The 15,922-nt window shown below is 35.8% G+C and overlaps 2 protein-coding genes across 4 annotated transcripts; both read right to left on the reverse strand.

The window, feature by feature from the left end:
* Positions 1 to 1,076: 1,076 nt before the first annotated feature.
* Positions 1,077 to 3,407, reverse strand: LOC127810360 (mitogen-activated protein kinase kinase kinase 17-like). Its single transcript, XM_052349795.1, has one exon. It carries the CDS (start codon positions 2,402 to 2,404, stop codon positions 1,280 to 1,282), a length of 1,125 nt encoding a protein of 374 aa, XP_052205755.1. The 5' UTR covers positions 2,405 to 3,407; the 3' UTR covers positions 1,077 to 1,279.
* A 150-nt stretch (positions 3,408 to 3,557) lies between these two features.
* LOC127810359 (uncharacterized) lies at positions 3,558 to 15,208 on the reverse strand. Of its 3 annotated transcripts, XM_052349793.1 has the most exons (21): positions 15,101 to 15,208; positions 14,749 to 14,810; positions 12,670 to 12,774; positions 11,897 to 11,953; positions 11,729 to 11,799; positions 10,308 to 10,407; positions 9,369 to 9,439; positions 9,076 to 9,176; positions 8,879 to 8,982; positions 8,735 to 8,788; positions 8,524 to 8,579; positions 8,379 to 8,417; positions 8,132 to 8,276; positions 6,606 to 6,787; positions 6,466 to 6,533; positions 6,162 to 6,234; positions 6,033 to 6,094; positions 5,025 to 5,952; positions 4,311 to 4,601; positions 3,786 to 4,095; positions 3,558 to 3,716 (listed from the first exon to the last, which is right to left on the reverse strand). In XM_052349793.1, the coding sequence occupies exons 2-20, from the start codon at positions 14,803 to 14,805 to the stop codon at positions 3,819 to 3,821; spliced, it is 2,841 nt and encodes a 946-aa protein (XP_052205753.1). In that variant the 5' UTR covers positions 14,806 to 14,810; positions 15,101 to 15,208; the 3' UTR covers positions 3,558 to 3,716; positions 3,786 to 3,818. The 3 variants fall into 3 exon arrangements, with proteins under 3 accessions (XP_052205753.1, XP_052205752.1, XP_052205754.1); XM_052349792.1 differs by having other exon boundaries at positions 3,558 to 4,095; XM_052349794.1 differs by lacking the exons at positions 9,076 to 9,176; positions 9,369 to 9,439; positions 10,308 to 10,407; ... (3 more) ...; positions 14,749 to 14,810; positions 15,101 to 15,208 and having other exon boundaries at positions 3,558 to 4,095; positions 8,132 to 8,271; positions 8,879 to 8,917.
* Between the last annotated feature and the right edge of the window lie 714 nt (positions 15,209 to 15,922).

Raw genomic sequence — 15,922 nt, forward strand, 5'->3', positions numbered from 1 at the left:
TATAGGAAAATAAAAATATTATAATTTGTTTAGAGTTTTACTCTTCCCTTGATCAAATGAATCAACTTTTATTAATAGAGGTCAAAGGTGACAGGTGAAGAATAATTTACCTTTTTTCGGACCATCTATTTTAGATTTTCAAATAGAGATATCGAAGGTGAGTTTGACATATTTTTAGATTCGTGAAAGACTCTTAGAAGAGTCTCTCAAAGTACTCAGGAAATACTACTCGAGCTTCTTTTTTGGATTTCTTTCTCTTGAGCCTATTTTAGACTTAGACCCACTTTCTTGTACACAACAAATGTAAAGACAAACAATTAAAATTAAAAAAACAAAATAACTAATAATAGATTTAGATGCTATCTTAAATCTACGTGTTACCCTACTCTATATCTAGAAGGTCCAAGACACCATGGTATAGTTGTAGCTTTTTTGTACTTCAAGGAATCATATCTAAGCAATTGGGCTGATCTTAAAAATAACTTGACACACACATGGAATCAAAATAATACCCAGTAAATTTGTGAAAGAGAAGTCCATATTTTAGTAGAGCAAAAGTTAATTAAGGAAGTAAATTATATATTAGTTACTTTTAACTTATGATAATTAGTTTTTGGACTGTTAAAATCTTATTTCTCTATGTGTTTTACTATTCACTTAGCTAACATTGCTTATAATTATGAAGGAATAATATCACATCAAATGTGAGTTAAGAGAGAATTGTAAATTTTAAGTAAGGGGGCACCCTTTCCCAAACACCTTTTTTAGGACTAAACAATGCAAGTCAGGCTTTAAGTGCGTACAAAAATATTATTTGAATACTCACTTGTGATACTTTTATATGATACTCGTGTATTGATATGTTATACATTTATATTAATATACCAGTGTCACTGAAGCGTTACAAGTGAATATCCAAATAACATTTCGGATATATCTATGATTGAAATAGATAATATCTCGTGTAACTAAAATTAATATTAATATTCAAGAAAAGGGTCAGAAAAGTGAAATAGTAAACCATCCATATTGATTGATAATGATCAATGGAAGTTATAAAATGAGGGGGGGGGGGGGATTGAGGCAGCGCTTTAGTTCTCCACATACTTGTTTTTCAAGTATTCTGATGAACAAGAAAAGAAAAGCAATTAAGAGAAGCCATTTTGTGCCTCACTCTAGTCTGTCTATGGTCTAGCTGTACAGTAAAACATTTGTGTCTAATGAACTACTATACATTTCAAAATCTCTTTGGTTGAAATCTTTTTACATGAATTAATCTTCAATCAGATGATCTAACAGTAACCCAATCCTCCTCTGATGAGCAAAAATCACATTCTAATGATCCCACCTGATGTTCCCATGGACATTGATTTCTCTCCTCACAACAATTGATTGAAGATGAGGTTCTAGGATTGAACTCACCCTCCTCAACCTCAAGTGATTCATCAGATTCATAGCCTGGCTCACAGATGATCCCCGCATCTAAGACACTTGCCGGTGAGCAAGCCCCTTCGGTCTCCATCTCCATCTCCCTCACACTCCTACCCTTACCCTTCCCTATATTCGAAACAAATGGATGGTTCAGCAATTCTGCAGTGGTGCTCCTCTTTCTGGGGTCCCTCTCCAAGCACTTTGCCAAGAAATCCAATCCCTCTCCCGAGAACTCGGCTGGAAAATGTGGTGTCTCGTCGCTGCAGGCGATCTTCACAAGCGCAGCCATTGGGTTAGAAATGTTGTCGCCCCAAGGAGGCCTACCGGTGGCCATTTCAATGACGGTGCAGCCCAAAGACCAAATATCTGCTGCAAAATCCAACCCTTCGTTTCTCAGAACCTCAGGAGCCGTCCACAGAGGAGTCCCAACAATGGATTTTGAAGGCTGCTTCGATGTCCCATTAGTCTTCTTCAAGTCACTTAGCCTCTTTGCACATCCCAAATCTGCCAGTTTGACATTTCCAAAGGAGTCTAAGAGCACATTCTTGCACTTGAGATCACAGTGCACAATTCCATTCTCATGAAGATGCTTGAGACCGAGAAGAATCTGTCGAGTGTAGAGGCTGATCACTCGCTCGTCCAGCACGCCTCCAAATTTCTCGGCCACATCTAATAGACTGCCACCAGCCATGTACTCCATGAAGAGATTCAGTCTCTTCTCACCATTTGCACCATTCAACAAGTATCTCCCTGTGCAATTTACAATATGTGGAGAGTTCAAACTCTCAAGAACATTTGCCTCATTCTCAAGAGATTGAAACCCATCCTTGGACCATGCAGATTTCACGACGAAAAGTGCCCCCGTGATGTTGTTCATGGCCAAGTGAACCGTGCCAAATGATCCAGATCCCACAAGTTTGCCCTTCACCCATTCTCCAGACTGGGGAGTAGGGCATTGCCAGTTTCTAGCCATGTCTTTCCCTTCAATGGCTTATCAGTAAGTTGGATACTGTAAATAGTTTGGTCAACCTTAAGGTGGGTGCTGAAACCCAACTTAGTGACCAAGATTTCTCTCTTTGGAAATGCATAAAGATTTCAAGTTTCCTTCAGATGAACCTTAAAAAGTTCATATAATGTGGAGGAAGCAAAACATGAATAAATAAAAAAGCCAGGTACTTGTTAGCTAGATGGGGAAAAGATAAAAAAAAAAAACAAACAATAAACCTTGTTGATAAGAGAAACAGGGGATTGAAGATTGAGACCTTCTCTCCAACTTGCCAAAAGTATCAAAGAAATTATGATGAGAATAAAGAGGAGCGGTTTTCCGTGTGCTGGAAAACCGCCCAGAATATAAAAACCACCACCTGTGTTTCACCAGTGGTTGATGAGATTGTCTGGCTTCTTTTTATATCTGTTGAAATTGGAAACTAAAAGTTTCAAACGAACGGTCAAGGAGGCAGGGAAAGAAAGCGGTTGGCCACCCAGCATTTTGGGAGTCTGATTGGATGGAGGCTTTCAAAGAATGGGTAATTGCCACATGGCATTCAATGCTCTCTTGGTAGATTTTTGGTGCTAAAAAGAGGAAAGAAATATGGGGGTCACTCTATAATTTCAGTTGCCAAAAAGGGGACTTTAGTTATTCTAAAGGAGAGGTAGTTAATAAGTGGCCATTTCAGTTACTAACGGTTATTTGTGAAAGAAGAAAGAAGATTCACAGGTCATGGATGAAGCCCTATGAAATCATGCCACAAGACATGAATATAAGAGATAAATGAATGATGGCAATAAGAAACCAATCAGATAAGAAAAAATGGTATTTTTGTAGGATGTTTTGCATGAATTTCAACAATATAGAGGATAAATGTTTGTGGAGAAGGTCAGTCAAATAAAAAAAAAATAATATGAAAAAGATAATTAGTTCATCTGTATGTCTAATTTTTTTCTCAAAATGTCTTAACATATACTTGAAATTTAATGCATAATTAGTCACTAGCATTACTATAATAAGGGGTGTTCAACACCCTGCAATTATCTTAAATATTGGGATCTATGCAAATCATATTTACTAGATCCAGACCATGTCATTTAGAATCAAAACTAATTGGCAAAAACACAATGACAATAACTTACGGAATAAGCTTAGATTTCAAGAATCAAAGATAAAGAGTCACTGCCCCGAGTTTTAGCATCACAATGAATAGAGTTCAGTGCAGTGGCTGACATCCACAAGTTTTCAGTAAAATGTTACCATCGTCGCTCTCTGTACTATGATAAACTCCCATTTCCTATACCATTTTTAACCATATAAGATAAACATACAAATGTATGTACGCACAGCAATAGAAGCGGCCTACCTTAAACATTCTATACTCTTGCAGAAGCTCTTCTTACAAAAGGATCTTCTTGCATGTGTAGTCATAAATCGCCTGCAAAAGAGTTCTAGAGCTTTCCTCTTCTGGCAGCTTAAGGAAGTGTGCAATTCTCACGAACCCTGTATGGTGCTTCTGCAAGGAATCATCCTTCTCCTCTGGCTTTATCTCATGCTTCAAATTTCTTGGATGTGATAATGCCCACTGCATTGCCCATATGGCCAAGGGGCGCATGTATCCCAGAGATCTGTACTGATCATCCATGTTCCAAGCCTCTGGAGTTTGAAAAGCATACCTGTGAAAAGAACAAGAAGAATTTGGTGCGCTAGCATTAGGGGGAAAAAGATACCCATACAATTTCAGGGAGGTGAATAGCTTTGTGTATTGGTCATAAATGCAGAAAACAGGAGCAAGTCATTTCTAGGAAAAATAATTCAATAAGACAAGATTGTCCCTGTTCATCCACCAAGTCATTTCTATCAAGAAAAGGTAAGAACAGGCCATACTCACCCAAGTCCTCCTTCGGACCAAGCAGCCTCGTGAACTCCTTCTGCAGTTCGAAATGCCATGTCAACCATGTCTTCATGAATCATAGCAGCAGCAACAGCATAAGTAACTCCAGGCCATATTTCTCTTGCCTGCATCGATGAAATGTCAACTTCTCCACTCGGTAGCATGCCATTTGCAGCCCCTCGCTTCCCATCCTTCACTTTTAACACATTGAAATTATAAACTTTCTCAAGGGCACTTCTTGCTTTGTCTTCATCAACAATTGGGGAAAGACCGCATGCTCGAGCATACCTACAAAGAACTTTATAAGTATCTATTAACAGTATTTTCATTCCAAATCTTGACTAAAGATGTTGCTGCAATATAAATCCATTTGGAAAGCAGAAGATGCCCCAAATCTCTCTCTTCCTCTCTCCACAGGCCAAAAAAACTCAAATTTTATCTGCAGGTTTTAAAAGAGAGGCAAATCAAGCCTATCCTGAGGAGTAACTCATTGATGATGAAAGGTGGGTACATCAGGGATCCTTAATTAGCATTTTTTTCTACTGCTTCCAAAAGCAAAAGTTACAATAAAAACCATTTGTCTGAAATCCACTGAAGCATTCCCACGTCCCACCCAATGGAAAGGACATAAGAAAAGTGCATTTACTTTCAAATCAAAGTTCAGCTGAATTATTTGATACGAAAAAAATCAATAATTGGTCAGCAGCAGACCATTGTCCAGCCAACTGATCTGCTTGAATAGATGAACTTGCGCTCCCGCTGCTATCATCATAGTTGAAGTAAGAACCATTCCACAATTTCTCATACACTACTTTTGCCTTCTGAAACTTGAACCAAAAGTAATCTTCTGCATCCCTGTCACCAACTTCTTGAGCCATGGCTGAAGCAGCCTGCAAGGCTGCTACCCACAGCCCACCACAATATGCACTCACCCCAGAGGCAGCCCATGTATCATAGGTCTGATCAGGGAAACCTTCATTTTCTATCATCCCATCCCCATCCTTATCAAACTGGTCCATGAAAGCCATTGCAATATAAACTGACGGCCAAACAGCTTCTGCAAACTTCTTATTCCCTGTGGCAACCACATCCCTGTAAACTTGCAGTACGAATTTTGAATTCAAATCTTTCCACCTATTAGTGTTATAAAGACAATATGTATTTACTTCAAACCATGGGTCGAACATTCCCAGATCATGAGGAACAGCACCAAGAACCTTTCTGGGGACCCATTTTCCATCGTGTAGAAGCCTTATCTTACTGGGATCATGCCTCGTTACAGCAGCTGCAAAGTCTCTCTGGATGCTAAGTTCAAGCTTTGGGAATAGCATGATTAATGCAAAGGATGCATAAAAGTGAACATCATATGTGTTCCACATTGGATACTCAATACCCTCAAGATACAGGAATTGTCCAATGTTCTCCTCTCCTTCCTGAAGGAGACTATACCCAAATGAAGAATTAAGTGTTGCTGGGTTGTTTATCTCCTGAAGAATTGAATTCATCGTCACAAGAATTTCTGAAGCAGTGTCATGTTGATGAGGTGTGCTAGTAGCATTCTTAACTTTTGATCTGTTCAAATCAAGGGAAAACCTTCTGTCTCCAAAGCTTGCTACACAATGGACTGGCAGTGATCCGTCTGGAATAGGATAAAAGGACAAATTTTAGATTCACCACTTCAGACTCATTGAGAACTGTAGGCTTATGTTTAAAAAATACCTGTCCAAACTGTTCCTCCTGAATTAAGATAGTAGAGCTCATTGAAAAGAGTGACCTTATACCTGCAAAGAATCACCAGAAGCTTAAAATATGACAAGTGCAATCAGAAAATGACATCTCAAACCTTACCATTCAGGGAGTCTAGTGTCTTCAAGAATAGGTCTTTGCCATGCTTCTATCTGAGATTCCCAAATGTTGTGGTCTATGTTTTAAAGCAAAGTAACAAAAATAAGGTCTTTGAACCAACTAATTGCTAAAAATGCAATTCTGATTGATAAAGTCAAACAACATAAATGGATTAATATCACAGGAAAGATACCAAGCATCTTGCAAGGTCCAAAATCAACTCCCAGTATGCTAAACACCAAAACTCAATCCAAAATCAGAGTCCTAATTTCAACCGTTTATTAGAGAGACTACAAGCAAACTTTACCAAGAATGGCATCACGTGCAATATTTGCTGCAGCATTGCCATGAGTACCATAAAATTTGGTGTAACGCCTGGTTACAAAAGTTCTTCTTAGCAAACCATAATGCTTTAATCAGTAAAACTAAAGGTTTTCAGCCACACACCTGTGATAAGCTTTTTTACTCATGAATTTTACATCAGGGCAGTCCCATGCTAAAGAAAATGTAACACTACGTACTGAATCTGATGGAACTGTAACAGAAGCAGCAACAGCGGCTCCAATAGAAGATCCCGGTTCTGAAGGCATCGATGTTTCCGCTGAGTTTAGGAAACCAAAGGATCCATGCTAATAGTATATGGCAAAAAATTAGAGACAGAAAAAAGGATTACAAAAATAAATAAATAAAAAAAAGTGGCCAACATGTAAGGATAACTCTCAAATTCAGAAGAGAGAGAGAGAGAGAGACTTTTGATTGATGTGAAAATTCAGTTTAATTATAACTGTAAATTAATAAACTCTACAACCTGCCTGTACATTGAACTCAATTCCAGAAGTAATCAGAGTGAGCTACGATATCTTGCCAGAATAAATGGAAAGATAAATCATTCCCACACTCGAGCATCACAAGAACATCTAATCCAGTATATTTTTCAAAATCTAGACAAACACATTTAACAGAGCTTAATTCCTATGAAAATTCCTTCCGTGACCATACTCCATTAATTCACCATTATGTGCAAGGAAACAAAATGCAAAGAAGAGAGGAATATGAAATCCAGATCCATTTTGCTGCCAGTTAGAAATTGAAAAGGATTAACATCCCCAAGATGATAATGACCAGCAACCTGACATGGAATCCAGCCTAACCATTAGTTCATCTTAGCTAAAACCCAACAAATGAGGAAAAACCATATCATCTTGTTGCTGCAATAATGAACAAGCAAAAGAAGGTTGTATAAACCTCTGTCCAATCAACAAATCATACATGCCCACATTCTTTCTAGATCAAGCTTCCAATCTTCACATCTTTTTATCGCAATTTTGAATTATCCACTGGAATTTCATGTATTATCTCAGGCAAGAAAAGATGGTAAGAAAGGGATAAAGATTTAAAATCATCAGAGGCTTGGGCTAAGAAATTACAAGCCTGAAAATAAAATAAAAGAAGCTTGAACTGAGTCTCCGGATGAAATACCTCTTTTTGAGTAATAAGTAGCAGCAAAGGAGAGCATATGCCCTACTAAGGAGAGTAGACAGAATGGAAGAAGTTGGTAGGACATGAGGTAAAGGAAAGACCATGGAAAACTTGGCGGAAAACTCTTAGGTTGGCATGGGTTACAATGGACTTGCAAAAGATATGATCATAGATAGAAATAACTAGAATCCGAGTAGCCAATGACTCCTAATGGGAATAAGACTTGGTATGCTGTTGGGTAATAAGTGGACATAAGATGCAAAAGAAATATGCTTGTGTTACTTAAGAGACCACCAACTTTGATAGTAATATCCTGATTTTATAACCAACTCAATTTCATAAATCTAACACGAGCACAATTATTCAAATATCAAAAGATGAGAACCCATAAAAAGAAATAGAGTATCAGTTCCTTAAAAATTATGTAGGCAGGCTAGCAGATTAAATATTTAACCCAATTTTCCTAACAGGTATAATGATATAGGTCGGCCAACCTCTTTAATTTCATGCCACATGTCTTTTGCAGTTATACCCAGGGAGTTTCCAGCTATAACAAAGCAAGGGCACTCTGAAACACAAACACCCTTTGTCTCTTCTGCTGCAATTGCAAAAGTTGTAGGAGATAGTCCATTTGCTGTTCTGTGTCACCATATATGGGTGTTAAAATCATATACATTTAACAAGTCAGAAATAAAAAAAATTAAAAAAAGACAGAAAGACATAGAATAAGTGGGAACTTGCATGTGATGTAGGAGCACGCCACGAACACCATCATTCATCCTAGAATGATAATTTACATTATTAGACTACAAACGTATTCTAATACATACAATCTTCCAAAGCCATTCACCAAATCTCTGATCATGATTCATAAGTTTGATCATACCTCATCTTTGAATTGTAGTGATGACCAGAAAATCCAGAATCCCCACCAACAGAATTCTGAATGCACAAAAACAAGAACAGTTTTTATTAGCTTTCATGACTAAGATGGATAAACCTAAAAACTTCAAGGACATGACAACGTCATTTAAGTAGAAAAAGAGAAATTATCTCAAATAGATACAAAACAGAACTAAAATACAAAGGCAACTTACTGCCCATGTGAAGAGAAGGGTCACATCTGCAGCAGTCTTTCCCAAATTAAATAGCTGAAGATAATAAAAGTAATCTTTTTATATCAAGGCTACAGGCAGAAGATCACATTTAAATCAGCAAATTTCAGTAAAACACTTTCCTACCGTGAAAGTAAACACTGCCACAGGGAAGCTGCTCTCCTTGTAATTGTGGGGAAGAAAGGGAGAAATCTGACGACAAACTATCCTAAACAATGGTTCGGGTTCACCTTGAAAAGGGTATCAATGTAAGAATCAAATTATCAATATTAAAATTTGAAGGTGAATAAACTAATAGAAAACCAGTTCAGAGTACAGATTACCATCATATACTGTCCAAGCTCTAGGATACAATGCATGATATGTAGAGCCATGCCCCTTCAGGTTCCAGTCCCAAGACCCAATCCCAAACGCCGAGCTTTCTCTGTTCATCCGAATAACTTTTTTGTGAGCTGTCTTTGCTTCTATGACATAAAAGCTTTCAAGTACAATTAAAGGTAACAAGGATACCGGAGGTTCCACTTGCCAATCAAAAAGCAAAATCCCTATACAAAAACATGCTACAAAGAAGAAATCAAACTCTACTTGTGTACTAAGGAGGCAATGCTATAGTTACTTTGACAATTCTGGGCACCCTGGGGAGAGTACAGTAGAAGTTTTTTCCCCATTGGAGCGTGAAATGAAAACCTGCATGAGAAGATTCACAGACAGATCAAGAGACTAATAATACTTATAGCGGAATGACCTGTAGGCAATTATGGTACAAGCTTTCTAAAGGGAATATAATACTAATAGATCTGACATAGTATTAAGCAATCTCAAAAGATCCAAAAATGTAAAAATAAAAATAAAAGTAAAAGATTCAGAGTTCGAGCTGGAACTTGCTAATGAATACATTCAGAAATTCATCATCTCCAATTACATAGTACTGGCTACATGAATCTGTTTCCAAAATTCAATCCATTTTCCTCTCTATAAGCATAAGCCAAACGTCAATAATGGACTATGTTGCTTTCTTGATTATTCAGAGACTTTCTATATTTCTTCTCATTCTTAAAGAGCAACCCACTACTCAAGATTCCCACCATTCAAGGGTATGCATACCTTAAAAGCAGAAGTAATCTATTGAAGAAAGAAACAAAAATATAGCCTTCTGCATTACCTTTTCAAGGATCATGTAAGCATCAAAGTTACTAATGATCCAAATGTTATTAAAAACTATCAACAGCATATTACGAAAGAAGGGAAGAGAAAAGAAAAAAGATGAAAGGAAGAATCGGGGTGATGTTCATTCGCTTTCTTGTATTACATGACTTCATTTTTGTAATCATACCATCAGAATAAAAGCGTCATATCCTTTAAAACAAAAGATTTAGAAGTCCTGAAGGAAAAATTTTGAAAGGTAGCAGTGAAGGACCCATAAAGTATTACAAAAGAAAGGAGGTAGACAACGAAGTGCCAACAATTGATAGAAGGAAATAAATAAACATGCTGTATAATTGAATAAAATGAAGATAGCATGATAAAAGCCTTTACAAGAAAAGCATCAACATACGGAGAATTGATTTGCTAAAACTGGTTTATCTTCACATTTTCCAGGGAATAGTTGCCAGCGCTGGAATTCACCTTTGTAGTTTCTTTCAATGCTTCCTGCACTGAGAATATTTTTTTCTCAACAACCAAGATGACTTCTATCTTTATTTTTTGGTTAAGCAACAAGAAGAAACAAACACTAGGATAGGTGTGAAATTTGTAAGTTATGGTCCTATAATGAGTTTTGGAAATTTCCATTATAAAATTACTTGATTAAGCAGTCATAGATTTTGTGCAGAATCTGCTGTCACATTATCTGATAGCGCAATCTGTGGACGTCGAGATGAACTATTGCATCCCAAGAAGGTCATCTTGTGTCAAAAAGACACAGTAGCGTTCACCATTTTGAAATAGGAAACAATTTTATGAAATTTCTGGTGAACTATTACTCACTAATATCTTCTGTAATACCTCGAAAGCCCAAAGAAATTAGTATATATCGAGAATAGTGTAAGAAATGAAACATCACTAGCTGGATACCTTTTGGGCTGAATGTTGGCAAAGAACTCTCAAGTTAAGCGTGCTTAACCTGGGGTAATCTAGGGATGGTGACCCCTCTGGGAAGTTCGCATAGGCCCATCAGGGTAAATTGTTTCGGTCCTTCCTATCGCTCGAACGGGATGTTACAGGTGATATCAGAACTGACCCCCGAGCCTCTGAGAGCGATGATGGGGCAAACCTTAGCGAGGAGGCTGAGTCCCGAGGGGGGTGTGTGTAGGCCCCTATGGGGGGTGCATGTAGGCACCTTAGGCAAATCCCACATCGGCCATGCAAAGGGGGAGATCTGGGACTGGTTGTAAGGTCGCATGACGAGGACGTCATGTACTTAAGGGGGGGAGAATGTAATACCCCGAGAGCCCAGAGAAGTTAGTATATATCGAGGATAGTGTAAGAAAGGAAACAACACTAGCTGGATACCTTTCGGGCTGAATGTTGGCAAAGAACTCCCAAGTTAAGCGTGTTTAACCTAGGGTAATCCAGGGATGGGTGACTCTCCTGGGAAGTTCGCGTAGGCTCATCAGGGTAAGTTGTTTCGGTCCTTCCTATCATTCGAACAGGATGTTACATCTTCCTATGGTGATAACATTTATTGAATTTTGTTGTGATAAAAGAATAATTTTAATTGTGAAGCATGTTTCCCACACAATCATATGGTTAGATTGGTGAACTAAGCAGAAATAAGTTGGATGGTTTTGTCTGAGACAGAACCAGAGTCAGCGTTGTGTGGGATGGAGTGTAATCTCCGACATGGAGCAGCATCGTGTACTTGTAGTAAGCCAGAGAAAGAACTCCAAGAGAGCATCTCGAGTAATTATGCTTGCTGTTGGTGTGGATTCTTTTGATTAAAAATGGTCTGGTTGTTAATGCAGAATATTGACCTACCCTATACCACCTAGTGGAACACCATGACATGATGTGACACCACGCGGCAGAAAAGGATTTATAAATACTCCCTGCCAAAAGAATAAGAGAAGCAAATTCGATTAGTTCTCTTATCACAGCTAAACAACCATCAAAATAATTTTTAATTTTTTAGTGAAAGAAAAATACCCTTCCTTTTGCTGTTTCCGCTCGGACATGACGCCATAACCGGTAACCCATTGGAGCCTATAAAAAGCAAAAAAGAGATGCTATCAATAACAAAAAGCTATCTGTGGCCATGTAGGCCTCAAGACTCACATTCACATATCTATCATGTACTACAATATCACTAGTGCTAGTCCGCATTTCAGCAAATTTGGAAGTACACATGTTTAATGCACTTATCTTCCCATGTTGTTGAGATGCACCGCATTTTAGTTTGGCTTAAGTTCTAATTTTATAGTGTAGATTAATACCAGCATAGAGAAAACATTTGTTTGCAAATATTGTGTTCACTTTCAGTGACATAATTCTGTATCAAAGTTACAAACAGAAAATTAAATTTCAATGTACCAACGGGTTTAAAAGAGAATGAAGTTAACAAGCTGGTACATTTATGGTTTCTAATCAATACAGCAAATCAAGATAATGCATATCAGGATCTGACACACATATGGATAACCATAGACCGTAGACATTCTCATAATTCTTTGGCAGCTTGAGCAAGACTTGCTTAAAAGATACTTCACAAACTTCTCGATTTGCACCATGCATCCTCCAAAGTAGCAGATCAAACTTCCTTATAATATTAAATATTTTCAATTTGAAGATACTCTTTTCATGATCAGATAAATACATACAGCTTAACGATTGACTCATTCAGTCTAAAAGCTAATATGCAGAGAACATGTCAATGCATGCAAAATGCCACACACAGATTTAATAAAAAATTACAAACTTACCATACGAATCATCTCTAGAAAACTTAGACTGAACAGGGAAGGGACATTGGCCTCACTATCTATTCTTCTGTGCCAAGTCAGAGATGCAGGTTCTGCAGGGTCCACCTTAATATGGAAAAACAGAAAAGTAAAAGGAGTAAAAATATGGAAGAAAAGCACCATTTCTGGAGCACATTGGAAATTGTCAACAGAACCTCAGAAATCACAGAAGCCCCAAAGGGTTAGTAGAAGTTGTACTGTAACGTTACGCCAACTAGTCTAATGTGGCAAATAAACAAGAATTTATGTTTTTGTTTTATTTGATCCGATGAGTTTTACATTCATTGTCAGCTACTTAACATAATCTTCCTCCTTCATCCATGCTTGGGTTAGACAGTAGATGAGAATTTATAGGCACCATTTGATGTGACAAATAGTAAAAATTAAAAATTATTTGAAAAAGCAAATTTCATACCCAAAAAAAAAATTATACAACCAAAACTTTTATACAAAGAAGTAGGCAAATTTATATACACACATATATATATAACCAAAAAATTTTATACAAAAAATTTGTTAAAGCAAATTTAGACAAAATAAATTTTAGACAACTAAATTTTTTACTTTTGCTAAGTAAAAAAGTCTTTATCTAAAAATTTTATATTAAACAAATTTTCCTTTTATGCAAACATTACATAAAATTTTTATACAAAACTATAGTTAAAATTTTGATTTCATAAGATTTTAAAAAAGTGCTTCCCTAGAGTACAAGACTCATCATTTTGCAAGGATAGGGAGAGGGTCATATTTATATGTGATCTTCCCCTTGATCTTTTTGTAAACAGGCCATTTCCAAACCTGCAAAGGAGCAACTTTACCATTGCTACCAAGTCTTGTCCTCTTTTACAAAATTTTAATATATACAAAATTTATTGTGAAATTTTTTTCTAATAAATATATGCTTGGAGAAATTTTTTTAAATAAAGTCTTAAGTACAAAGCTATAATAAAAAATTTGGTTGTATAAAATTTGGTCTGTCAAAAAATTGCAAGTTAAAATTTTGCTTGTATTTGTTTTGTCAAGGTTTTATTTGTATAAAATATTTTTTTATAAATTTATGTGACAAAAGATAAAAATATATATCTTATGATTTTAATATTTGCCACATCATAGCAAATTACTGCTAATGATTGATTTGGATAGAGAGTGGACGGTATTTCATAATTGAAACAGATAATAAAATTTGATGAGATTATTGAAAAAACTAAAAATAGAGTCTAAAGTGGGAAAAAAGAAAATGAAAGGTTCAGTATCTTTTCACATAAAATATCACTTAAAATTTTTTAAAGCTAACATTTTCTGCAATCAGCCTTAAAATTGTCCCAATTAAATTTTAAATATTTTTAGTCATTTAAAAGCACATAGATTTATAATTGAAAGTATATTATGTTTATTCTTATGAAATATTTATTTAAAATAAATATTTTATATCCAATAAATGCAAATATTTAACAACTTAATTACTGGCAATTTTGCAGAATCAATTAAGCACGCCATACTTTGTTAGCAGAAAACCAAGCTCCAAACAGTGTGTTTTTTAATTTTAAATATTAGGCACATATATAATGTAAGACCTTTCAAGTTGTTAATTAATTAGCAACTCAATCTTGATCATTTTTAGAAAATACATCTTATATTTTGTCTTATTTCTTTTCTCATTTAGAAAGTTCCTACAAACTCATTGAAACTAAAAATAGAATCCCTCTTTGTCTAGCATTAATCTTTTAATTGAAAAAGATATGCATATAAAATAAATTTTAATACTCAATTTCTAATTTTGTCAAATAATTTATCTTAGTAAAACTTGTCTACAACATATTAATAATTAAAATTAACTTATAGTACCATGTTCAATAACTTGAGTTGATGAAAAGTAAATAAATACAATATATACACATGAATCTCTTCTCTGAGAAATTTATAACATATAGAGTTAACAATTTATGGATATAAACAAAAATTCAGAAGGAACATGAAACGAAAAACAAAACAAGAGAGTATGTAAACTACGTCAAATATATAACTAAGCAGGAAACCTACCTTTTCACGACTAGAATTCCAAGATTTTTCACCATTATCAGAACCATTCACCAACATCTTGCCTAGAAAAGCAAATGAATACATAGAGTAAGAAGTCGTCAGCACACACACAAACAAGGATCTAACACTCCACCTCAGCAGAGTGGAACAAGCAAAGTTGACTATCACTCGCATGAACACAAATACATACACACATAAGAAATAGGTTTCAAAAAAACAGAAATTCAACCGTTCAGATCACTAAATCCAGTCATCTGCCATTCAACAAGTGATCCAGATTCCGAAAATTACAAAGCATTGCGTAACAGAGGATCAGAAAGTGATGATGAAGGAAGGAGCGTGAAACCCTAACCTGAGAGAGCAGATCTTGCAGGACAAAGCAGTCCACAAATGCCGGCGAAGTGGAGATGGTATATATATATGCAATAAGTGCGTATATAAATCCTTACCGGGTAGGAAATCTAGCGGTTAAGACTTGGAAAGCCGAAACCATGAATTTTGTCTTATTTGACTTTTAGCCCTGTAATATTATTACTCGGAAGTCCCTGGACTTTGTGCTTATTTATGTTTATAACCAGATTTGGAGGTTGGCACATAACGCTTACTACTTTGATTTACGAAAATGCTACGCGTTCGCATCTCGTAGATATGCCTATTTTATCGAGCCTCGTCGAGATATTGTTTAGATTGTTCATTTTGCATGGGTTAGAACTTATTCGATAAGAAATTTTATTATATTAAAATAGTTATAGTTACCATCGTGGTTCAATAGGACTTTAGTTGCTAGCTCCTCTATCATCAACTTTCTTAATCTTTCGGCACTCCATAGACGTCAGCTCTATACATAATCTTATGACTTTATAACACTTATAATGACACTATACATTGATAGTCAAATACTCATTGATAATTATTCATTGCATCATAAATAATCACTAATTAGTAAAGAATTATTAATAAATATCTAACTATTAATATAAAGTGTCATTACAACTGTCAAATTTAAACGTTCATAAAATATTTTATTTGAAAAATAAGAGTGTTGTGAAAAATATTTATTTCTAACACATCAAAATATTAACACATTTATGACTTATTTGACTGTAATTTCATTTTTAACATTTTTGTAAACAAAAACGAAATCATAGTCAAATGAACCCTCTTATGTGTGTGT

This window comes from Diospyros lotus, chromosome 9 (assembly GCF_014633365.1).
Source record: "Diospyros lotus cultivar Yz01 chromosome 9, ASM1463336v1, whole genome shotgun sequence".
In the NCBI taxonomy this organism is placed as follows: domain Eukaryota; kingdom Viridiplantae; phylum Streptophyta; class Magnoliopsida; order Ericales; family Ebenaceae; genus Diospyros; species Diospyros lotus.